The 26,650-nt window shown below is 42.2% G+C and overlaps 1 protein-coding gene across 6 annotated transcripts in view; it reads left to right on the forward strand.

Annotated features, from left to right (window-relative positions):
- armc8 (armadillo repeat containing 8) overlaps nucleotides 1–18,990 on the forward strand; it is a 91,011-nt gene extending 72,021 nt beyond the window's left edge. For 4 of the 6 annotated variants that reach the window (XM_080198474.1, XM_080198472.1, XM_080198471.1 and 1 more), the window contains 5 exons: nucleotides 11,289–11,384; nucleotides 14,314–14,386; nucleotides 14,648–14,737; nucleotides 15,511–15,604; nucleotides 16,632–18,990. In XM_080198474.1, the coding sequence (XP_080054600.1) occupies nucleotides 11,289–11,384; nucleotides 14,314–14,386; nucleotides 14,648–14,737; nucleotides 15,511–15,604; nucleotides 16,632–16,665 (387 nt within the window). In that variant the 3' untranslated portion in view covers nucleotides 16,666–18,990. The remainder of the gene's footprint in view (nucleotides 1–11,288; nucleotides 11,385–14,313; nucleotides 14,387–14,647; nucleotides 14,738–15,510; nucleotides 15,605–16,631) is intronic. The other 2 variants (XM_080198475.1, XM_080198476.1) reach the window with 2 other exon arrangements.
- Nucleotides 18,991–26,650: the final 7,660 nt, after the last annotated feature.

Consider the following 26,650-nt stretch of genomic DNA (forward strand, 5'->3'; position numbering starts at 1 on the left):
GAAGTAATACCCTTGTAGAAATAATAAGAGTATTTCCATTTTATCGTCATTGATTCCACAGTTACTATGGATGCAATGACAGGACATATAGTTCTGCCTTTACTGATAATTAATAAATCTGTTTTCAAGAATCTCGCTGCTCAGCTTATTTCTGGATCTAATTGATGCGATCTCTTTAAAATTGGAAGTTTATTTATTAGTGTCACAACTAGGCTTACATTAACACTGCAATGAAGTTAGTGTGAAAATTCCCTCTTTGCCACACTCTGGAATCTGTTGGGTATACTGAGGGAGAATTTAGTATGACCATTGCACCTAACCAGCACATCTTTCGGACTGTGGGAGGAAACCCACACAGACATGGGGAGAATGTGCAGGCTCCACACAGTCACCCAAACTGGGAATCGAACCCAGGTCCCTGGCGCTGTGAGGCAGCAGTGTTAACCACTGTGCCATCTTGCCACTCCAGCAGAAAAATAAGCAAATGTTGCATTACAAGATCTGTTTTGTACTTTTATTTAAATTTCTGGTTGACGTTAATGACTGCCCTCTTAGCCAGTTTTTATTCTCTAGTCTCTGTGTCAGGACTAATTTATTCTGGATGTTTCATAGTCACTGAGTCAAAGGAAGCGTTAAAAGTAGTTATTGAAACATGGATGATAAAATTTATGTCCGTCAACTTGATGTGAAGATGAAACATAGTATGTGACAAGTCTGTCACTCCTGAGCAATGTACAGCACATTTGTTGATACAGTTTGGACCTGCTTGGGGTCTAGTCTAAAAGCAAATATAGAGCCATTTTGGTGATTTTATTTGACAGCTGGGATGTGGCTCTTATCAACGTGCGGTTATAGGTTATAACAATTATGTGCTGACACTATGCAGTTATGAAGTTAAACTAAGGGAAGAAAGAGAAACTCACCATTTGTTTTAGAAAGAATTATTACATCAAATGCTAACGTTTTTAATAACTTTTCATTTAAGATACTATTCTGAATTATGAGCAAGATTACTTCAAAAATAGCATTGGAGAGAGTAAAGGAAATGACAGCAAAGGAACAGGTCCTTTGGCCCTCCAAACCTGCACCAACCATGCTGCCCGACTGAACTAAAGCCCCATATCCTTCCAGGGACCATATTCCTCTAGTCCCATCCTATTCATGTATTTGTCAAGCAGCCTCTTAAATGGTACTATTGTATTTCCAGGGACCCATCATCTGTGTGAAAAAAAAACTTGCCTTGTACATTTTCTTTAAACCTTGCCCCTAGTACCTTAAACCTATGCCCTGTTATAATTGACTCTTCCACCTTGGGAAAAAGCTTCTGACTGTCCTCTCTGTCCATGTCTCTCAGAATCTTGTATTCTTCTATCAGGTTATGTTAGGATAAAAGTTTTCTGTGCATAAATGTGCAAGTGGAATTTGAGCTGTAACTGAATTTACCCAGTTTGTGCTCCAATAGCATGCCAACAAAAATTGTTGACCTGTTGATTCTTGCACTTACACAAACTGTACAAGAGTATTTGCAAACCCTGAAAAGCAAACTGACTAACATACAAAATTCTGAAATTTATGTCCCCAGTGGTGGCACTGAGCACACTAATTAGGACTAAATTTTGGGGACCAGTTTTTTGGCTGCAAAGAATTGTAATTAACCTGAATGTGTGGAATTCACTACCACAGAATGTAGTTGAGGGCAAAAGTTGTCTGATTTTGAGAAGAAATTGGATCTAGCTCTTGGGGCTAAAAGGATACGAGAGGAAGATCGTATTGTACATCAGAGCAGCAAGCTGCACATGCCTGTTGGCTATCCCCAGTTAGCTCAGTAAAGACCATTTTAATTACAAGTTCCTTGAATGACTCTTGGATAGGCTTTGAAAGACAAGGGTTGACCTAGAATTTGGGGGGGTTGGTGACCAGGAAGGAGGAGAAGGTAGCAATCAGCAATGGGGATAACCTTTGTTTTAATGCAATCCTTCACCACCTCATTATATGTTTAGGCAAGTATTTTTACCTTTTTCAAAACAGGCTCACAGTAGTCCCTTTTAATGAGTATTGCTTAAGCAATGTTGTTCTTGATAGCTGAATTCAGAGCAACCAATTGTATAGGGAGAGTAAAGTAGACATCAGGCTTCTTATTGGTAGATGCAAAGATGCATGTTTGGGGCACAGGCCCTGGTGCCTCTTACGATGCCGATACCAATGTTGCATGTGAACATCTGCCCCAGAATGAATATGCATTGTCTATACTGTTGGATACCTAAAAAGTAGGCTGGTCATCACTGATTTAACCTAATTTCATAAATGACTGTTTTTTGGATAGCCAGAATTTGGATAATGTACCTGTAGTAATAACAACAGAACAGGAGGAAGTGATTCAGGTAATGTTCCCTCCAGGCTGCAGGGCCAATGCAGCAACTTGAAAGTTCCTGCACAGTCAGCCTTTATAAATTATTTCGCAAAAAACAAATCAACCACGCACTCAGAAAACAAATAGGGTGAGTGTTGCTGTCCCAGTCTTCAAGAGGTTGGTCATGCGCCTAATTGGGCTAGGCAAGTAGAGATGCCATCGATCATGAAAGAATTATAGAACCCACTGGAAGTGATATCATATTTTTGGAATAATATGCTGTGACCTGCTACCCACTGGAAATCCTTGAATAACTTAAGTTATAATTCAAGCCTCCGACTGACACGTACAGTATGAAGGAACGGCTACATTACTGCAATGTTGGAAACTACAGTTTGTCTCCTTGTCTGTTTGCATATTTATACATTTCTCGCTCAAGCAGCTTTTTTGCTTAAGATTAAAAGTGCAGGTAACAAATGTTCGATTCCTTGTAACATTAAAAAAAATCATTATTAAGTGATGAAATGCCACAAGATTAATTCAGCTAAAAGACAAAACGGTACTATTTGAATAAAAGCAAATTAGTTTTCCCAATTACCCTAAGTACTGCAATGCTGGAAATCTAAAACAGAAACTCAAAAAATCCTGGAAATGGTGGGTGGATCAGGCAGCAGCATTAGTAAAGAAAGGGAGAAAGTTAATGTTTGAGACTCAGTCCTTCAGGATTCTGATGAAAAGCTAAACCTGCAGTGTGAACATTCTTCCTTGCTTTATAAACTCTGCCCAATTTGCTGACTGGGACTTTATTCTTATTTTTATTCTCCCTGTTGGTTCCTCAACATTCAACCAACACCATCACAAAAACAGCTTAACCTGTCATTTACTGTTTGCTATAATCACATCAGATGATGGCCATGCTAAATTGCCCATTAATGTCAGGGTAAATGCATGGGGTTATAGGGATAGGGCCTGGGCGGGATTGTTATAGAACATAGAACAGTACAGGCCCTTCAGCCCTCTATGTTGTGCTGAGCTATGTCTGAACCCACGATCAAGTTACCCACTCCCTATCGTTCTGGTGTGTTCCAAGTGCCAATCCAATAACCGCTTGAAAGTTCCTAAAGTGTCCAACTCCACTATCACAGCAGGCAGTGCATTCCACACCCCAACCACTGTCTGAGTAAAGAATCTACTTCGGACATCCCTCCTATATCTCCCACCATGAACCTTATAGTTATGCCCCTAGTAACAGCTACATCCACCCGAGGAAATAGTCTCTAAACATCCACTCTATATCCCCCTCATCATCTTATAAACCTCTATTAAGTCACCTCTCATCCTCCTTCGCTCTAAAGAGAAAAGCACCAGCTCCCTCAACCTTTCCTCATAAGACCTATCCTCCAAACCAGGCAGCGTCCTGGTAAATCTGTCAGTGAAGGCTGGATTCTATATTTTAAAAAAAGGGGCCTGTTGCTCGTCAACTGTTTAGAGGCAGAGCTATGGGTAGAATAAGATAATGTACAAATGTACATTATGTACTGCCTGGTATTAAGCTCAGATGTGAAATGCAGTCCTTGGGAGAAGATCTTGTACTGTTTATTTTTTAGTCAGCTTGAATTTTAACTCAGAAGTAGCAGACTTGGCTTTGAATGTAAAGGTCATGAGTCTAATCCCCATTCTAAAGATTTGCACGTGCAGGGTGTCGAAATTTGCTGATGACACCAAGATTGGGGGAACGGCAAATTGTGCGGAGGGTGTGGAGAGTCTGCAGAAGGATCTAGATAGGCTGGGCGAATGGGCCAGGAAATGGCAAATGGAATTTAATGTTGGCAAGTGTGAGGTGGTCCACTTTGGTAGGAAGAATGGTAGGAAGGACTATTACTTACGTGGCGAAAAACTGCAGCAGGCGACGGTGCAGAGGGACCTCGGGGTCCTTGTGCATGAGTCGCAAAAACCCAGCTTGCAGGTGCAGCAGGTGGTCAGGAAGGCGAATGGGATGCTGGCCTTCATAGCGAGGGGGATTGAATATAAAAGTAGGGAGGTCTTGCTGCAGCTGTATAGGGCATTGGTGAGGCCGCAGCTGGAGTACTGTGTGCAGTTTTGGGCGCCGCACCTGCGCAAGGATATTTTGGCCCTGGAGGGAGTGCAGAGGAGGTTTACTAGGCTGATACCGGAGTTGAGGGGATTGAGCTATGAGGAGAGGCTGAATAAACTAGGCTTGTACTCGTTAGAGTTTAGAAGAATGAGGGGAGATCTCATTGAGACGTATAAGATGATGAATGGGATGGATAGGATAGAGGTGGAGAGACTCTTCCCGCTCAAAAAAGACAGTAGGACTAGGGGGCACAGCCTCAAGATAAAGGGGAGGCGGTTTAGAACGGAGTTGAGGAGGAACTTCTTCACTCAAAGGGTGGTGAATCTCTGGAATTCTCTGCCCGTTGAAGTGGTGGAGGCTGCCTCGCTAAATATTTTTAAGAAGCGGGTTGATGGGTTTTTGATAAGAGAAGGGATTAAGGGTTATGGGGAGAGGGCGGGAAAGTGGAACTGAGCCACGACAGATCAGCCATGATCTTATTGAATGGCGGGGCAGGCTCGAAGGGCTAGATGGCCTACTCCTGCTCCTATTTCTTATGTTCTTATGTTCTTAATCTAGGCTGGCAGCAGCGAAAGTGCCTCACAATGTTGGAGGTGCTGTCTTTCATAAGAACATAAGAACATAAGAAATAGGAGCAGGAGTAGGCCATCTGGCCCTTCGAGCCTGCCCCGCCATTCAATAAGATCATGGCTGATCTGTCGTGGCTCAGTTCCACTTTCCCGCCCTCTCCCCATAACCCTTAATCCCCTCTCTTATCAAAAACCCATCAACCCGCTTCTTAAAAATATTTAGCGAGGCAGCCTCCACCACTTCAACGGGCAGAGAATTCCAGAGATTCACCACCCTTTGAGTGAAGAAGTTCCTCCTCAACTCCGTTCTGAACTGCCCCCCCTTTATCTTGAGGCTGTGCCCCCTAGTCCTACTGTCTTTTTTGAGCGGGAAGAGTCTTTCCACCTCTATCCTATCCATCCCATTCATCATCTTATACGTCTCAATGAGATCTCCCCTCATTCTTCTAAACTCTAACGAGTACAAGCCTAGTTTATTCAGCCTCTCCTCATAGCTCAACCCCCTCAACTCCGGTATCAGCCTAGTAAACCTCCTCTGCACTCCCTCCAAGGCCAAAATATCCTTGCGCAGGTGCGGCGCCCAAAACTGCACACAGTACTCCAGCTGCGGCCTCACCAATGCCCTATACAGCTGCAGCAAGACCTCCCTACTTTTATATTCAATCCCCCTCGCTATGAAGGCCAGCATCCCATTCGCCTTCCTGACCACCTGCTTTCAAATGAGACGTTCGAACAAGGTCATGACTAACTTGTTAGGAGAATGCTAAAGAAATGGAAAAGACTGGTGTAATTGTTTTCTCCAACAGACCAAACACAACTTTCGTTATTCATTTGGATTCTGTGCTGGAAGTTCAATGTTCTGTTGCTGTGCAGAATGTTTTTTCCCTTTTGTTTTCACAATCCTTTGCTGCCTGACCCAAATAGCCAGTCTTCATATGTGAATCTGATTAGTGAGGACTAATAGGCAATTCAACGGTGAAACACAATCCTGGCCTTATGGATCACCCACATGCGTGAGCCTGCAGTAATTGTTGAATGGGAAACACAATCTTTTTTTCTGTAATTTTTACCATTTGACCACTGCCTCAGTTGCTGCGTTGCATGATACAGTATCATATTGAACAGTGCATTTACCCACTAAACATTGACCTTCCCTGTGATATCGGTCTTTAAATTTAACTTTTATTGGTTTAAAAAGTAGAAAGTCAGTTTGGATTTGTTGTTCTTCCTGTGCTCATTTATTCAGTGATGCAAACTGTTGACTCATTCAATACATTGGAGTTTTCTTACAGTAACATCGCACTGTATTACGTGGCTGACATTAGGAGGTCTTGACAAAGTGTTTTGCTCTGTTTGATCTGTTGCTTGCATTCTGATTTTTATCTAGATAATCACTCAATAGGCAAACTGGTAGAATCACTTATAGTTGTGCCCAACTAATAGTTTGTGTAAGTTTGATGCTGACAGTATGCAGTCATACCAGGTCGGTGCAAAAGAATTTGCTGTATTTCAAAATCCACCAGATGGTGCTAATTAACTAACATTTATGCGCTTTATGGCAAAATGGAGTTATATGTTCAGATAAAACTGTTATCACCACTGAACATGTTGTTTTGATGCATGTTTAGAGAAGAATGAGTAATGTTATAAATAAGTGAGACAGTATTATGAGTTCTGAGTAGTCTACAGATTAACTAAAATATCAGGCCATATTCATCAGATGGTACCACAACAGTTTGGGGTATGGATATAGAGCAGGAATTTTATCCTGGGTTGAATTACCAATCTCAGCCATGTGCCTTGGCATTGTGAGACCAATGCAAGTACGAGGAATTGAAATAACAGCAACTTGTATTTATATAGCAGAGTTAATATAGTAAAACATCCCAAGATGCTTAACTGGGGCACTGTCAAACAGAATTTGACTCCAAACTCCAGGTATTATCATGTTGGGGTACTTCCCTATCTTGAGCAAAGAGATCAGTTCTAAGGTGTTTTTAAAGGAGAAAGTATTATTAGGGAGGGAAATTCAGAACTTAGAGACTTGGCAGGTGACGGTGTAGCAATTAAAACCAGGGATGCTCAGGGGCCAGAATTAGATGAGAATGAATATCGTGGAGGGTTGTGTAGCTAGAGGAGATTACAGAGATGGGGAAAGCAAAACATTGCTGAACCAGGAGCCGGTTTAGATCAGCTGACATGGGAGTGGTGGACAAAAAGGATTTGCTGCGGGTTCGCACACAAACAGCAGAGCTTTGGATGGTGTCAAGTTTACAGAGGTTGAAACTTGGAGGAAAATGGTGGAATGGGTCAAGTCTAAGAATGACATAAATCAGAGTTTCAGTAACAGATGAGCTGAGGCAGGAATGGAGTCAGGTAATGTTATGAAGGTGGAATTAGGCGGTCTTAGTGATGGTGTGGTCGGAAACTCATCTCGGAATTAAATATGACTCAAGGGTTCAGTCTGGTTCAGCCTCACATGGTTGTCAGGAAAAGAAATGGAGTCTGTGGCCAGGGAACAGAATTTGTGGCGGGACCTGAATTTCCTCCAGCTAAATATTTGGGAAGACTGAAGACAATGTCTTCGGTCTTCCCAATATTTAGTTGAAGGAAATATTTACTTAAATAGTGTTGGATGTTGTATAAATCGTCAAATAGTTTAACAAGTTGGTGGATGTGATGAGGTGGAGCTGGGTGTCATTAGATTATGTGTGATGTATCTTTGGATGATACTGCTTAAGGACAACATAAATGAGGAATACGTGGGGTACAAAGATAGATCGTTGGGGCATATGATGGGTAATGTGTGAACGGGAAGAGAAATAAATACAGGTGGTTCTCTGGCTATGACAGGAGAGAAAAGAATGGAACCAAGTAAGTGTAATTCCACCCAGCTGGATGATGGTGCAGAGGCATTGGAGGAGGTTGACGTGATCAATTATGTGAGAGACTGCAAACAGATTGAAAAGGATGATGAGGGATGACTTTGTCACAGCCTCAGGCTGTCATTTATGACTTTGAGAGCTGTCTTGGAAGCATGACAGAGGCAAAAACCTGATTAGAGGGACTTGAATGTGGAGTTCCAAGAAAGATGGACATGGATTTGGGAGGCAACCGGATGATTGGAAAACGGCTAATGTTACGCCGTTGTTTAAGAAGGGTGCCAGGCAAAAGGCGGGGAATTATAGGCCGGTTAGTTTAACGTCTGTGGTAGGTAAAATGTTAGAATCTGTCATTAAGGAGGAAATTCCAAGGCATCTTGAAGGGAATTGCTTGATAGAGCAGACGCAGCACGGTTTCATTAAAGGGAAGTCGTGTCTGACAAATTTACTGGAGTTCTATGAGGATGTGTCTAGGGAGGTGGATAGAGGAGAGCCGGTGGATGTGGTCTTTCTAGATTTTCAGAAGGCGTTTGACAAAGTACCTCACAAGAGGTTATTGCAGAAGGTCGAGGGACATGGAGTTGGGGGTAGGGTGGCGTGGATAGAGCATTGGTTGTCAAATAGGAGGCAGAGAGTGGGGGTCAACAGGTGCTATTCGGATTGGCGGATGGTGACTAGTGGAGTGCCCCAGGGGTCAGTGCTGGGGCCTCAGCTTTTTGCCATTTATATAGATGATCTGGAGGAGGGAACCGAGTGTAGGGTGTCGAAGTTTGCTGATGACACCAAGATTGGTGGAACGGCAAATTGTGCGGAGGGTGTGGAGAGTCTGCAGAAGGATCTAGATAGGCTGGGCGAATGGGCCAGGAAATGGCAACTGGAATTTAATGTTGGCAAGTGTGAGGTGGTCCACTTTGGTAGGAGGAATGGTAGGAAGGACTATTACTTACGTGGCGAAAAACTGCAGCAGGCGGTGGTGCAGAGGGACCTCGGGGTCCTTGTGCATGAGTCGCAAAAACCCAGCTTGCAGGTGCAGCAGGTGGTCAGGAAGGCGAATGGGATGCTGGCCTTCATAGCGAGGGGGATTGAATATAAAAGTAGGGAGGTCTTGCTGCGGCTGTATAGGGCATTGGTGAGGCCGCAGCTGGAGTACTGTGTGCAGTTTTGGGCGCCGCACCTGCGCAAAGATATTTTGGCCTTGGAGGGAGTGCAGAGGAGGTTTACTAGGCTGATACCGGAGTTGAGGGGGTTGAGCTATGAGGAGAGGCTGAATAAACTAGGCTTGTACTTGTTAGAGTTTAGAAGAATGAGGGGAGATCTCATTGAGACGTATAAGATGATGAATGGGATGGATAGGATAGAGGTGGAGAGACTCTTCCCGCTCAAAAAAGACAGTAGGACTTGGGGGCACAGCCTCAAGATAAAGGGGGGGCGGTTTAGAACGGAGTTGAGGAGGAACTTCTTCACTCAAAGGGTGGTGAATCTCTGGAATTCTCTGCCCGTTGAAGTGGTGGAGGCTGCCTCGCTAAATATTTTTAAGACGCGGGTTGATGGGTTTTTGATAAGAGAGGGGATTAAGGGTTATGGAGAGAGGGCGGGAATGTGGAACTGAGCCACGACAGATCAGCCATGATCTTATTGAATGGCGGGGCAGGCTCGAAGGGCTAGATGGCCCACTGCTGCTCCTATTTCTTATGTTCTTATGTTCTTAAGGACTTGGCAAGGGAAAGGAAAGTTGGAGATTGGGCAGCGGTATGCAAGGACGAGAGTGGGGCGGGGGGGGGGGGGGGGGGTGCGCGGTGGTGTGTGACAGCCATTGATCACATCAATTAACATGGGAGCCGGGAAGGGAAGTTGGGTTGTCAGTGGGAGTAGAGTCCAGGGAACAAGAGGTGGAGGTTATGGACAAGGTGAGCTCAGAAAGCGCATGAGCAAGAAAGGAGAGAAACTTGGGAAAGATGCAAATTCATTGCTAGGGCTGTGGGGAGCTTTACAGGAAGTTAGGTCCACTGAGCTCGGGGAAGAAAGGAGGTGGCAGATGATTTAGATGTTCTTAATCTTAGAGACAAGTCATAGAATCCCTACAGTAAAAAAGAGCTATTTGGCCCATCGAGTCTGTACCGACCACAATCCTACCCAGGCCCTTTACCCGTAACACATCTACCTTGCCAATCCCCCTGACACTAAAGTCAGTTTAGCATGGCCAGACAACCTAACCTGCACATCTTTGGACTGTGAGAAGAAACTGGAGCACCCCTGGAGGAAACCCATGCAGACACGGGGAGAAAGTGCAAACTCCATACAGACAGTGGCCAAGACCAGAATTGAACCTGGGTGCTATAAGGCAGTAGTGCTAACCACTGTGGAGGAGGCGGGCATGGGATTTAAGAAAATGGTTTGCAGTAGACAAAAAAAAATCTGGGGCATCTTTACATTCCAGGATGATTCTGGATTAATTGGTTTTAACACAAGAACACAAATAAGAGTAGGAGTAGGCCACATGGTCCATTGAGCCTGCTCTACCATTCAGTGAAATGTGTCAAATTATCCATTTGAAGCTTTGATACATTCCCCCAAAAGTGATATAATGTGATGATTACCTGTGTATAGATGATAAGGTTTAGATACTCTTTTGTAATATTCTATTTGAATACGTCGAATACTTTTTATTTAAATACACCAAATGATTCCATCATTATTGCAGTATTCATCTAGTAGATATTTGAAGTGGATTATTCAGCACTGGAACTAAGTTCTATGGTGGGGGCAGGAAGTCAGAGGGTTTCCTGTTGCTGAGTGTGGTGGGTAAACCTGCTGAATTGTGCCGTGTTCAGATCATTAATTACGCAGGTGCAACGTCCACTCAAATCTTGTGATGAGTGGGTCAGGAAGTTGGCTGCCCCGCCAATTACCTTAGCTTCCTTTGTGTGTTCTGACCTCCCCTCCCCTCCTCCCTCTCCTCCCTCCCTCCCCTCCCCCCCTCCCTCCCTCCCTCCTCCCTCCTCCCTTTCCCCCTCCCTCCCTCCCTCTTTCCCCCCTCCCTCCCTCCCTCTTTCCCCCCTCCCTCCCTCCCTCTCTTTCCCCCTCCCTCCCTCCCTCTTTCCCCCCTCCCTCCCTCCCTCTTTCCCCCTCCCTCCCTCCCCCCTCCTCCCCTCCCTCCCTCTCTTTCCCCCTCCCTCCCTCCCTCTTTCCCCCCCCTCCCTCTTTCCCCCCCCTCCCTCCCTCTTCCCCCCCGTCCCTCCCTCTTCCCTCCGTCCCTCCCTCTTCCCTCATGTTCCAACCCTCCTATTTGAGGTTATTTTTATTTTAGTGAGTTTACCTAGTTTAGCATTAATCCATCACCTGAACGTTCTTACATATGTTCTTTATCTGTGCTTTTTTTAAATGCCACCCAGACATTATGTATACTGGCTAATATTGCGGATGGAACAACTGCAAAGGACCTCATCATGACTAATGATGACATATTACAAAAAATTAAATACTACATGGTAAGTACAAAGTTTCTCTGAAATTTCCGTAAATTATCAATTTTGTTTTTGTGGTGTTGAATTTCATTTTGGAAAAGAGTTAACAGTTCTAGCAGTAAACAAACATAATTGCTATTCTGAGACTAATTGGTTTGCAGTGTTTAGTGAAACCATGTTAAAAGTGCAGTGCTCTGCACAATGGTTTGGATTTAGAGGAGTTGCAGTTTGTGGAAAATCTTATCTGCTTCAGTCAGCAGTTGGGTTGTGTGCTTTTATTACTGGATATATGGGCTTTAAAGTTGCATTAGTAAATGCCTTAATCTAGCTAGGATTTAATTTACATGCTAATAAAAGTATCCAAATAGAATTATGCACTTTAAACAATCATGAACTCTTCAACCATATTTCATGTCAACGCCACTTGTACATATTATTGTAATTTGAGGTAATCTTTTCTAATATGTCAGAACTAGAGAGACATCATTTTTCATCAATTGATTGCTACCTCTACCATATTGTTAAGAGTTACATCTTATCCATCTTGCAGCTGAACTTGCAGGACCATTCTTAGATGAAGATAATTACTTTTTGAGCACTCAATTATCAGAATATACCAGAGGGAAGTTTTAGAGGAAAGTCACATACCTTTCTGTTGAAATTTGAAATAGTTAAGCTTAAACTGTTACCTTATTTTAAAGGTGGCATATTAAGCTTCCCAAAATCTCATTTACCACAGATTGCACTTTGAAGTCATAAGAACATAAGAAATAGGAGCAGGAGTAGGCCATCTAGCCCTTCGAGCCTGCCCCACCATTCAATAAGATCATGGCTGATCTGTCGTGGCTCAGTTCCACATTCCCGCCCTCTCCCCATAACCCTTAATCCCCTCTCTTATCAAAAACCCATCAACCCGCGTCTTAAAAATATTTAGCGAGGTAGCCTCCACCACTTCAACGGGCAGAGAATTCCAGAGATTCACCACCCTTTGAGTGAAGAAGTTCCTCCTCAACTCCGTTCTAAACCGCCCCCCCTTTATCTTGAGGCTGTGCCCCCTAGTCCTATTATCCTTTCTGAGCGGGAAGAGTCTCTCCACCTCTATCCTATCCATCCCATTCATCATCTTATACGTCTCAATGAGATCTCCCCTCATTCTTCTAAACTCTAACGAGTACAAGCCTAGTTTATTCAGCCTCTCCTCATAGCTCAACCTCCTCAACTCCGGCATCAGCCTAGTAAACCTCCTCTGCACTCCCTCCAAGGCCAAAATATCCTTGCGTAAGTACGGCACCCAAAACTGCACACAGTACTCCAGCTGCGGCCTCACCAATGCCCTATACAGCCGCAGCAAGACCTCCCTACTTTTATATTCAATCCCCCTCGCTATGAAGGCCAGCATCCCATTCGCCTTCCTGACCACCTGCTGCACCTGCAAGCTGGGTTTTTGCGACTCATGCACAAGGACCCCGAGGTCCCTCTGCACCGTCGCCTGCTGCAGTTTTTCGCCACTTAAGTGATAATCCTTCCTACCATTATTCCTACCAAAGTGGACCACCTCGCATTTGCCATTTCCTGGCCCATTCGCCCAGCCTATCTAGATCCTTCTGTAGACTCTCCACACCCTCCGCACAATTTGCCTTTCCTCCAATCTTGGTGTCATCAGCAAATTTCGACACCCTACACTCGGTTCCCTCCTCCAGATCATCTATATAAATGGAGTTCACTTGTGTGGAAATTTGATTAGTTCTGCAAAGAGGTAATTTAGTATTGGCCATCATATTCATTCACTAATTAAAGCAACAGACACCGTAGACCACAAAATCCTGGAAAAATAAAAATCAATGATATCCATTGCAGCTGTAACAATCCCCATAAAGACTGATAATTTTTAAAAAGAGATGTATTTCTTGGCCACTGACGGAAAGAATGACAAAAGCTGTTTCCAACTCGGAGTCTCTGTCTAAGAGTTTATCTCCAGCAAGACCAACTGCTGCTGCCTTTTGTGTCAAGGTGTGAAAACTGGCGCTTGAACTTCTGTGGGATTTGACCTGGGCCTCTGTCCCATGATGACCAATTCACGTGGTTTCAGTGTACACAATTCCAGAACGTTAAGTTTTATCGTGTATTAAAGGAGATGATTTAAAACATAAATGCCTTAAAAACTCATAACATCATCTTTATCATTTCACAGATTTCCCTTCCCCATACCCTTTTAATCTCTACTCTTCTTTAGGAGAGGAAAGTTAACTGATGCTCTTTGTGCTCCTGCATGAGCACATCTACAAATGCCTAAACACTGTTTGTGACATACTGTCCAAGAACTTGCGTGGGATGGAATTGAAAGTCCCTAGGAATTTAGTTAGATTGCTGTTGGATTAGTATTTGTTGGTACCAGACTGTTTGGAGCAGTTATGTTTAAGTATTGGTTGGTACATGATGTTTCTTTCTTAGCTCAGAATCCATAGAAGTTAATGAGAATCTAGATGGTGTCACCTAGCTCATGACAGTGAGATGGTAGCAGTGATTATGTCGCGGAATGTAATTGGAGTTGATAGAATCCCTATAACGCAGAAGGTGGCCGTTTGATCCATCGAATCTACCGACTTTCCGACAGAGCATTTTACCCAGGCCCTGTCCTGTAACCCCACGTATTTATCCCACTAATTCCCCTAATCTATACATCTTGGGATGCTAAGGGACAATTTAGCATGGCCAAACCACCTAACCTGTGTATATTTGGATTAAAATCAACAATCGTGATTCTTCTACAATTGCTGCTTCTGTATTTGGTTATAGCCTTTCTCAGCAAATGGCATTTATACTATTTTACTTCAGGAGCAGGGGAACTGGAACATTTAGCGAGATACGTTACTGGTTGGGAAACTTGTTAGCGTTAAATACATTTTGAATTATTTTAGCCTTTATGTAATTAAAGCAAATAATTATTTTGCAGGGTCATTCAAATGTAAAACTTCAGTTAGCTGCTACTTTTTGTATATCTAATCTTATATGGAGTGAAGAGGAAGGTAAGGGCATCAGTAGTTTCCTTCGAGTTTATATAATTGTTTTCTTGTAATTTGGATACTATTACAGATTCTTTCATTTCTTGAAACATTAAAATTTTAAAACTTCACTGGTTACTTAACCAACCAGCTGTCTTTGTTTCATAAATTTTTGAATATTTAACTTTGTCCCAATATTTTGCTATACTGTCTGGTGGCCAGAATTGCTAGTTTTCTGTGTGAAAATGTATAACAGATTTCCTAATTTGTTGATTTCTTTTAAAGGGACATTGTCGGATTCCCCTGATCACTCACCAGGCTTAAGCAGTGAGTGGCTGAGTATACAGACAAGGAAGGTGCCAGGTTTAAACACTGGTCTGTGCTGATTTAGCTGATCTCAAACAGAATGGAAATAGTGGGGCGGGGGTGGGGGTGGGGAGGTGGTGGGGGGAAGGAAAGCGGGGAACTATAAGTGGCCATAATATCTCGGGTTTGAGATATGGGGAAAAATAAGCCAGAGATTTTCCCGTATTAACCAGAATGCTCTGCTGGAATTCTGAATAAAGATCAGATGAGGATTGTATTGGACTCTCTGATGTCTCCACGAATATCAGCTTGCTGGCCCACACTTTGTCAGCTCACACCCGAATAATTCCTACTAGAAGGTGTCCAGCATCCATTAAATCTCATCCCAGCAAACAATTAAAGTATAATGTCCATTTTATGGCATACATTCAACTGTGTATTAGGTGTAAGCAATTACTGTTCCCAAAGCAGAATCTGCACAGAAATTCCCCAGATGCTGTCTGTTGGGCTTTTGACATTGCTGTTAGAAGTTTCTTAGAAACAAAACTGGCAGATCAAGATGTCTTATCTCTGAAAGCTTTCAAATGTCAGTGATGTATTTTGTGGGCTACAAGGACTAAATTCTGAGTTAAGAGTTTTTGGAATGCTAAAGGGGTTTACTGTACATTGGTCTTTGTACCCAATTAAACGTGCAAAAGAAATGTCTAGTAGTAAAATGATTTCTAATTGAAGAATGTAAAATGTATCATAAGAGATTAGTTTCATACAGAACACTACATTTGTGCCCGTCTGTGACTAACAACCAATGATTTTGAAGGATTAACTTGTGCTTTATTTGTTAGGTTCCCATGAGCGTCAAGATAAACTCAGAGAACTGGGAATAGTAGATATTTTACATAAATTGGTTCAATCTACGGACCCCAACCTTTGTGACAAGTAAGCATTGTAAACACATAGATAAATGTTACCCTGGTTGGAATACCTTTCATCCTTTTATTAAATCTCATAAATGTTCTCAAATAGTATGTGGCATAAATTGAGATGAAATGTCAGTTCTTAATTTGTGACATATCAAAACAACACAACAGTTGCAGTTTTCTGTATGTTATATTAGAGACTTCAGTTGTGGAATCAATAGGAAGTAAACAGTTTGAGACTGCAATCAAGAAAGCTTTCCGGGGCAGCTTTTAAAGCTTAGTCATCTTGCATAAGAGGGATAGGATCTCCAAGCTTTGTGCCTGTATTGTTACATGATTTCTGCTGTGTTGCTGTCTCTATGCAACACATCCAGCTAGTTCTTAATTTTTTATAAGTTCTGTTTTAAAGGGTTGAATCTTAAATGCAGCCTGTTGGCTCAGGTGAGAAAACCAGTGTGAAGGTCGCAGATATTGAACAACATTCTGTGCATTTTAAAAGGGGAGGCAAGGAACAGTCAGTCAGCTGGAGGGGTGGCGCTGAAAGAAGCCAGCAAGGCTAGGATGTCGTCATTAAAACGCAGCTCAATCCCTGATTTAAATAAGAGAGGACACACACATACACGCCTACATCGGAGCAACCTGACCAAACCCATCCTGCCGCCCACAGGCACTGTCCCCTTTCTCATCATCGGGCACCGTTCTTTCCCTCTTTTTTCCCCTTCCCCCATTACTGGCACCACCTCAGCTCCCCCTTCTCATCATTGTCACAGCCTCCCACCTTCTCATCACTGACACTGCTCCTTTCCCCCTTCGCAAGGTACGACCTAACCCCCACAAACATCACACTGGGGATTTCCATCCGCAGCTAGCACTGCCACTGAACTGCAGCCAAAGCATTTACTTGTATGAATTTTCTGCATGGTTACAGGTTTTAACATAAGTTAACATTAACCTTAGACATGACAGGTGATGTTTACTACATATGGAGATAATTTGAATTTTAGATGACTGCAGGATTTCACGAATGGTTTCTGAATCTGTTACAGGGCAAAAACAGCACTGCAGCAATTTCTGTCATGAGTAACCAACCTGTTGGAGTCCCACCTGAGGCTTTGAATGGACAGCAGGCAGGAGGTTCAGTGGAAAGCTTGCCCCTGACCCTTTTTTGCACAAGTCACCTTGGACTGCAGTTTTTGTGTGCAGTGATTCGTGAAGAAATGTTAGTTATTCAGGAAGAAAAAGAAAACAAACAATGCAGTGGAGAAAAAGGTTCAGTCTTAATGTGACTACTTCCACAACGACTAAGAACAATCGATTTTTTTTCCCCCCCCCTCGAGTCTGAAAAACAAAACTACTTTTGCTGCAGCTATTTAGTGTGTGATTGGTTACTTTTTGAATTTTTTTTTAAAAAGTGTTTTCTACAGATTTTACAGGGTGGAGTATTGCTTGCTGAATTAAGGCTATACTTGGTGTAAAGAATTTGCTTACACACAACATCCTAAAGAGAATGTAATATTTAAACAAAAGTGTGGAAAAAAATATAATTTTGGTTGGAAGCTCTATAGAGTATGTAAAATATTGTATGTATTTGATGAATTACAATTATCTGTGTTTACTTTGGAACTGCATTTGTTTTTAGGCCTACACAGTTAGTATTAAAAATCTATGTTATATATTGTGACCCTATAACCCCCAGAGGATATTCAGTGCAGAAGGGGAACGTGGATGCAATGGTCACTGACCTTCACGTAAAGATCCAGGTGTAAATCCAACTCAGGGACAGGTAATGAAGGAATTCTCTTACTCATCCTCTTTGACTCTTTTTAGTAGCACTTTTTGAGCAAGCTACAATTCTGTCCCTCAGCAACAGAATTGTAACGTGGGCTGAGCTCCAATGGATTGTGTTGGTGGCCTTGTCTGACGCACAGAGACCTGATCTCACTGCTGCTCCCTGTACACCTAATTGCACAGACAAGGGATGCTTGGCACTTAGTGCATGGAAGATGATGCATAGAGCTGTTCAGAAGTTAACGGATATTGATGGATCGGTTTAAGGAAGCTCCATGCCATACCTGAAGTACTACAGAGATGAGCCCTGATATCTTAGAACAAGATCAGCTGCTTTGATACACATGACACTTGAGCTGCACGTATAATATTTCTGGTGTTGCAGCTGTGTAAAGATCATACATCTCCCATACAAATGGGTGTTGCTACATACATGACTTGTGCATCCACGTATGCCAAGCCTGGCTTTTGCACACTATACAACGCACCGTGGCTGGTACTAACAACATCACTGCTGGTAGAGTGAAACTTTTACCTTGCACTGTCATCCCTTGTCTCCATGAATACTGAGCAAAAGATAGCCAGCATTGGCATCCACTCAAATGTTCTCATCTCCAATTAAAAATAAAAATGACACTACGGATTCTAGATCAATTTTACACTTAAGAGCATGTTATCTGAATATATATTCAAATAAAACCTGTGTAGGCCAATTGAAAAGATTGCAGTTCTTTTCATTTTTATAGCGTTTCATCTTAGTTGGAATTTCCCAGTTCGCACAGTTTTCTCCTGTGTGTTATGTTGCTTTTGCTTTTGACCCTTACAACTTTCTCCCAATGTTAGCATTTCAATTTTCAGCGCCTGTCTAAGCTTCTACGCTGCCGCAAAAGCTGTGTTAGTATTTGTATACTACTGGGGTTTAGCGCAGCAGCACAAAGAGGGCTTTCCATCCTGGTTCTTGACAAATAAAAATAGAAGCAAGTTTTGTAAGGATTTGCATTGAAATTTGCAGTGTTCATATTTGTTTAGTCTTGGTTGCTGCATGTGCCAATGCATGAAGCTATTACCATTATCTTGGCAGGTACATTTTCTTTGTAGCAGATGATCTGTACAAAAATATGGATGGAAACATGTAAACAAAGTAATCAAAGGTTGAAATAGTTTAAGCATGAAAAATTTGAACATGAAACGATTTTAAAAAAATTTGAAGAACACTTCTTTTTAAAGAGTTATGACCACTACATTTTAAGTGCGCTCCACCCAAATGGATTGTTTTGATTACATTGCATTTTAAACTGATCTCGTTAAGTTTTTGTACATAACCTGCAGCTGATTTGAATAGGTTTCTGCTTTTATACACAGGTATTTTAGCAGCACTGTCTGTGTAATATATTGCGAAGAGACTATCACATTTTTCTGATGTCATTTTAAGCTCTGCTGACAGAAGTCAAGTAAATAAAATGTGGCTTCTTCGGCTTTTTATATAACACTGGTTATGAAATTATAGTTATGTCCTATAATTAACAAGGGTCTATTGTGATAACAGTATAATGTACTCCATTCATGGTGTCTGTGCAGGAAATTTATATTTTCTTATTAAAAATGATTTTCAGTTAACCTATTGTACAGAATCCAAAGATTCACTTTCCTCCATCAGTCAAGAATTCCATCTGCTGCTTTTAAATCTTTAAAGAGAAAAGAAGCTATAGAATATTTGCCTTTAACTTGCTCTGGCTGTTCTTACAGATAATGTGACTTGCCTAGTGACACAAATTAAAAGAACTTCTGGGGATGCCCGAGGACTCTGTTAATAGATGCATCTCCCATTGTACTGAGTCACACTAACCAAGGAAGTCCTCAGTTCATTCCTCAGTCCCTGCTCATTTGTCTGTCTGCCAGCGACTGCAATAGAAATGCTTAATTTAATCTCCATGCCCTTGAGTGAGGGTAGGGGAAATTGCTTGAGCTTCCTGCTTCTGATTGTCACTTATTAAAAAGTGTAGAGGTGAGTGCCTAGTGAAACAGGATTTTTCTCACTTTTGAATTTTGTTTGTTGTCTAGTCTCACAAGAAGAATGATCATTTCAATGAGAGCAAGATAAACAAATTGGGAGCAGAAGGGGTGTGGGGAAGCAGTCTCAGGTTGTGAAATACAGAAGAAAGCAGAAAGAGGGAAACATGCTCACACATTACAGTGCTTGTTTGTTAAATTCAATTTGTCCTTGAGCTGTGCTGTGATTTATTGGGTCAGATGATTGGGTAAATTTTGTAGCTTAACGTTCCTGGTGAAAAGCTGCACATGTTTTAGGAGAGACATTAATTTTGTAGCTCTATTTTTTGTGCATTTTGTGGTGACTAAACAAACGGTACATTCCTTGCTGTATTATATGTCTCTGGGTAAAGGAGTTTATGCAAGTGCACACAATGATTTCTGGCAGCAACGCAGATCAGTACTTACTGCAAGTGCTACCATTTTGAATATCACCTTTTTTGGAGCTTTCTTAAATTTGTTTAAAGTTTCAATAGCATCCAGGGTGGGGCCTGGCTAATGTTGATACGTTTGTTAATTTAAAAGCTTTTGCTGAAATAAATTGCTTCCGGACATACGTGATATGTAATGTCTTCCCGCAGGGAATTGAGCAGGAGTCAGAGAATGGAGAGACACACAGAGCAGGGCAAGCTGCTTGGAGGGGGAGGAGAAGGGCTATCAGCATGAGGCTGCACTTGCTGACGGTCTTTAGGGGGCAATTCTCTTCAGCGAGGATCTAATGCACTGGATATCTTCACTCACTAAAGAGGTTGTAAGTGAAATTTCCCAACTGTGACCTCAGAGTCAGACAAGGTTAGCATTGCCTGTGTCTCTGGGGCGTGAACTTTTATGAACTTGGCTCCTTCCAGACTATTTCTGGATATGTAGACAATATTTCTCAATTTGTGGTGCACTTTGAATGGAGGAAGGTCACTGAATTTCTCTATAAGAAGGGGAGCACGTTCACAGGATTCAGCCTTCAATATGTCTGTTGGTAACACTTGACTGAGTCAGAAAAGTTGTGGGTTCAAGTCAAGACACCACTTTATTCCCCTTGCCAGCGAAAAGCATTCGAAAGGGACAAAAGTTGGCACAGATTGCAATGTGCAAATGCATGATTTGTTATTTTTGATTTCCCCCTTAAGTGATGGCATATTTTCCCCAACTCATCAGTTTTGTGGTGATCCAATCTTCAATGAAAAAGAAGCAAACTCGAGATAAGATCAAATTAAAGGGTTGGTTTATTTCCCTCACACACAAAACATGGGAAGGGATTTTGCTCATGCAATAAAAGAGAGATAAGGGAAAGAAAGGGTGTTCAGAATAAAGACTGTGATAAAGATATTGAATTATGGCTTTACACGAGTCCAGAATCAAAGTCGAATGGCATTTCCTTCAGAGAATAGGTGGCTGACTGTTGCAGGGTGATCTGGAAGTGAGGGCAACCACGATTGGAGAAGGCACATAAAGAACAATTAGTCTTGAAGACACAAGTTCCAGTGATTCAGCGTAGATAAGAGACAAATGTCTTCCTGCTGCCACTTGCTCGAAGGTAAGGTGGTCAACAGAGACTGGCTGTTTGCTTGGATTACTATTTCTCTTTACAGCTAAAGCTGTGACTGAAGATAAGATTCAAAAGCCACATGATTAAAGGAGTTTGACAGCGTGGGGGAGGTCATGTGGCACACCATTTCTTCTGGATGTTGGACAAAAGGGTATATTTTCCCAGGTCTGGAATCTTGACGTGTTTAGTAGAGGAGTCAGGGTTCCCTTTGTCCTTGGATAGTCAGTGTGCAGAATTCTTCTTTAAAAATGTGAAGAGGAATTGTGCTGTTCCAGGAAGGGGCATCAGTGATTCTTTTTTTAAGAAGAGATAATGAGAATCTAAAGTTTCTTTGGAGTTAGAAATTCCTCTGGTACGAGCATAACTAATCATGCATTCTCGTTTTTCAAGCTAAAAATGTTAGGTTTTTAGATATGTTTTTGCCTTCCTGTCTGGCCAGTACAACACTACCAGCATCCTCAAGCAACGCTTTCTGGACCACTCTGGAGGGAGCAGGAACTCAGGTGAATGGGTTTCAATATTTTAAACAAGGAAGAATGATTTTATATTGCACTTTTCAGATTACCAGACGTCCCAAAGTGCTTTGTAGCTAATGCAGTACATTAGAAGTATAATTACAATATAGGAAACACGGAGACCAGTCCTAGCACAGAAACCTCCCTCAGTAGCGATGTGATAATGATCGGGTTAATCTCTTGTAGTGTTGATTAAGTGATAAATATTGACCAGGGGACACACAATAACATCCCTGCTCATCTTTGAAATAATACTAAGGAATCTTACATCTGCTGGAGTGGGCAGTCAGGGCCTTTGATTAACATCTCAGTTGATGCTGTATATTCTACAGGTATGTGATTGCAGCATTTGTTCCAGTTGGGAAGGATGCTGTGCGCAAATCCTCTACTAAGTTGGTGCTGAACTTTTCCATTTGCCTTGACACTGCTTGTAAGCTTCCCTGTCCACCATGTATTTAATTATGTGTGTCCATCAGTTATTTTCAGTAACAATCCTTCAAATCCCTGACTGGCTCCTCTGCAGCAACCCTACTTCTTCTCATCGCCTCCTGAGCAATGTGTGGGGAGTCCTCTTTTGCCCCACCCTCTGTGCGACCACAGAACATCTGTCCACCATTCTACCACTTCCAAAGTCTCCAGTGCACAGTTTGGTAATCTTAGTGCATGCTCAAAATATCACAGCAGCAATTCACATTAAAAAGGATTCCTATTACTTGGAGACACAATGCACCTTCCCTTCAAGAAATGTAGACTGTCTTCAACAACTCTAGTGAATCATTTGTAATTCCAGGGATCTCTGCTGCTGCATGTAGTGGATACAAACGTAATAAATAGGAGCAGAAGTAAGCCATTAAGCCCCTTATGCCTGCTCCGCCATTCAAAGATTATGGCTGATCTGTTTGTGTTGTGAGTTCCACATTCCCATCTACTTCTGCTAATCTTAGATTCTTGCGAGACAATGGAATCATCTCCAATTTAAAAATATTCAGTTGATCCTGATTTCACCACCTCTGAGACAGAGTTCCAACTGAAAAAGAAAAGATTTCTCCTCATCTGCCCTATAAGGCAATCCCCTAATTTTACCCATTACGCCCTAGTTCTGGACTCACCCACAAGATGAAATATCCATTCCACGTCAAAAATGTCAAGACCATTCAAGATCCTATATACTTCAATCAAGTCACTCCTCACTCTCCTAAATAGCCCTGTAAACAAGCTCAGTCTGTCCAGCCTTTCCTCAGAAGACAACACATACATTCCAGGTATCAATTTACTAAACCTCCTCTGAAATGTTTGCAATGTATTCACATTCTCCGTTAAATAAGGAGACCTAAATTGCACACAGTATTTGAGATGTGGTTTCACCAATGCCCTGAATAACTGAAACATAACATGCTTACTTTTATGTAGAATTTCTCTCATAATAAAGGATAGAATTCCATCATCTTTCTTTATTACATGCTGTACCTGAGTACTAACATTTTGTGACTTGCACACTAGAACACCAAGATGCCTCTGCACCTCAGAATTCTGCAATCATAGTCATTCTTAGTTTAACTAATACTCTTTATTCTTCCTGCCATAATTCACATTTTCCTGAACTATACTCAATCTACCAAATTTTTGCCCAGTCCATCTGTATCCTGCAAACTCCTTGTCATCTTCACAACATACTTATCTATACCTCTATGTGTTGTCTGACAATTCAACTGCCATGCCTTTGCTCTCCTCACCAAAGTGATTGATTTAATTTGTAAACATTTGAGACCCCAGCATCTGCACGACTCTAATCATAAGAACATGAGAACCAGGAACATGAATAGGCCATCTGGTCCCTCGAGCCTGCTCTGCCATTCAATAAGATCATGGCTGATCTTCTTGTGAACTCAGGTACACTTACCCGCCCGCTCACCATAATCCTTAATTCCTTTACTGTTCAAGAATTTATCTATCCTTGCCTTAAAAACATGCAATGAGGTAGCCTCAACTGCTTCACTGGGCAGGGAATTCCACAGATTCACAACCCTTTGTGTGAAGAAGTTCCTCTTCAACTCAGTCTTAAATCTGCTTCCCCTTATTTTGAGGCCGTGCCCACGAGTTCTAGTTTCACTGGCCAGTGGAAACAACTTCCCTGCTTCTATCTTATCTATTTCCTTCATATTCTTATATGTTTCTATTAGATCTCCTCTCGTTGTTCTGAATTCCAATGAGTATAGCCCCAGTCTACTCAGTCTCTCATAAGCCAACCCTCTCAACTCCAGAATCAACCTAATGAATCTCCTCTACACCACCTCCAGTGCCTGTATATCCTTTCTCAAGTAAGGAGATCAAAAATGGGGTGGCGCAGTAGCACAGTGGTGCTTCACAGCTCCAGGGTCCTGGGTTCAATTCCCACCTCAGGTCACTGTCTGTGTGGAGTTCACACATTCTCCTTGTGTCTGCGTGGGTTTCCTCTGGGTACTCCGGTTTCCTCCCACAGTCCAAAGATGTGTGGGTTAGGTTGATTGGCCACGCTAAGAAATTGCCCCTTAGTATCCAGGGATGGTTAGGTGACAATGATTAGTGGGTGTAATATGTGGGGATATGGGGGTAGGGCCTGGATGGGATTGTGTTTGGTGCAGATTTGATGGGCTGAAGGGCCTCTTTCTACACTGTAGGGTTCTATGGTTCTAAAATTGTGCACAGTACTCCAGGTGAGGCCTCATCAGCACCTTATACAGCTGCAACATAATCTCGCTGTTTTTAAACTCCATCCCTCTAGTAACAAAGGACAAAATTCCATTTGCTGCCTTAATTACCTGCAAGCCAACTCCTTGCGACACCCAGGTCCCTCTGCACCATTTAAATAATGGTCCATCTTCTTGTTATTCCCACCAAAATGGATGACCTCACATCTGCCAACATTGTACTCCATCTGCCAGACCCTCGCCCACTCACTTAGATTATCCATATCCTTTTGTAGACTTTCAGCATCCTCTACAAACTCTGCTCTACCATTCATCTTAGTGTCATCTGCAAATTTTAACACACTACACTTGGTCCCCAACTCCAAATCATCTATGTAAATCGTAAACAATTGTGGTCCCAACACTGATCCCTGAGGCATACCAATAGTCACTGATCGCCAACCAGAAAAATACCCATTTATCCCCACTCTTTGCTTTCTGATCGCTAACCAATCCTCTATCCACGCTAATACATTACCCATAACACCATGTATCTTTGTCTTATGTAGTAGTCTTTAGTACGGCACCTTGTCAAATGCCTTCTGGAAATCCACCAGATACACCACATCCACAGGTTCCCCATTGTCCACTGCACGTGTAATGTTCTCAAAGAATTCCACCAAATTAGTCAAACATGACCTTCCCTTCATGAACCCATGCTGCACCTTGAATTGCATTTTGAATCAGCTCTGTTCTCTCCTTACAGATGCTGCCAGACCTGCTGAGATTTTCCAGCATTTCACTTTTGGTTTCAGATTCCAGCATCTGCAGTTCATTTGCTTTTATTCCTATTCAAAATAATTTTCCAAAAGCCATTTTGTGGCTTGACCTAATTCCTTAACAAAGTGCTTTACATTTAAAACCCAGATGTAAAACTTCTCTTCAGGAGACTCCTTTGCCAGTGCTACCCCTGCTTGTTACTATAATGATGGAGGAGGAAGAGAAACAGGAAGCCTGGAGGGTGAAGCCTCACTAGTAGAGACAACACTTCACATCCAAGAACGTGGTGCACAGAATCTATTGGCTCAGAATGATATTCCAAAAGTTGTCAGAAAAACTCTAATGTATGAGAGCTGCACGTTAAAAAGGCCATCAACATACTGTGACTTGCTCCTCTTAACCTGCCAAGCATTGATGCACAAAGTGTCTATATGTTTGGTGGTCTCCCAGAGTGCCAAGAGCAATCAATGCAATGTATGCATTACAAAGACTGTCTTTCAGAACCCACAAAGTTACCTGAACTGAAGAGGCTACCACTCCCTCAGATGTTTACAATTTACATCAAGTCTGCTTTGCCATTTTGCAATTTACATCAATGACTTTGATGAGGAGAGTGAAAGCATAGTCGCTAAATTGGCAGACGACACATAGATATGTATGAAAATATGTTGTGAAGAAGACAGAGTTTGCAAGATATAGATAGGTTGAGTGTCTGGGCAGGAATGGATGATGAATCAAAGAGCTCTTAAGAGAATTGACCAAAAACTTGGTCAGTAAGATTGGTGTTGAGTAGCTATTTAAGGAAGATGAGAGATGAGGAGGGTCAGTTAGTGATGGAATCAGAGCCTGGAGTTTAAGCAGCCAAAGCCACGACCAACAATGATGGGGTGAAGTGGAGATTACAGAAGAGCAATGATTATTCGAGGATGAACATTTTAATTTGGAGACATTGAAATAGCAGCTAGCATAGCTTAGTAATGACATAATTGATGTGTGTGAGGGACTTTGCAGAGTATGTGCAGCAGAGGTTTAGATGAGATGAGGTTTATGGATGGTGGTTAGACTGATTCAGAGACCAATGAAAAGGTCAATTCTGGATCTGGCAAATGCATTAATGAGGACTTTAAAAGCGTACGGTGGAGGTAGGCTTGAGGAGATGGAAATAGACATTCTAGCAAAAAAAAATGTATACAGCACCTTTCTTGATCACAGGGCATTCCAAAGTGTTTTACAACTGATAAAGTACTAGGCCAGGGTTTTTCAGATGGTGGAGTTTGGGGTTTCCTGTCCCTCCACTCACTGAGTCAATAGGGAACACCCTGCCCCCAGCCAAGTTGTTCTAGTACAGCTACAGCACTGGCATCTGGCAGGCAATGTGGAAAACTGCTCAGATATGTCCTGCAGTAAGGAAATTAAAGGTTATGGGGATAAGGCAGGAAAGTGGAGTTCAGGATTATAATCAGATCAGTCATGATCACATTGAATGGCAAAGCAGATTTGATAGGTCAAATGGCTTACATCTGTCCCTACATCTTATGGTCTGTCAACAAAGAACAGGACAAATCCAATCTAGCAAATTATTAGCCTGTCAGCCGATTCATGATCATCAGCAGAATGATGACAGCTTTGTCAAATGGGATTTACTCAAATAATCTGCACACTGCTGCATTTGGGTTCTGCCAGGGTCACTCAGCTCCTGGTCTCATCACAACTTTGGCCAAACA

The sequence above is a fragment of the Carcharhinus amblyrhynchos genome, chromosome 11 (genome assembly GCF_965287045.1).
Source record: "Carcharhinus amblyrhynchos chromosome 11, sCarAmb.v2.hapA, whole genome shotgun sequence".
Lineage (NCBI taxonomy): Eukaryota > Metazoa > Chordata > Chondrichthyes > Carcharhiniformes > Carcharhinidae > Carcharhinus > Carcharhinus amblyrhynchos.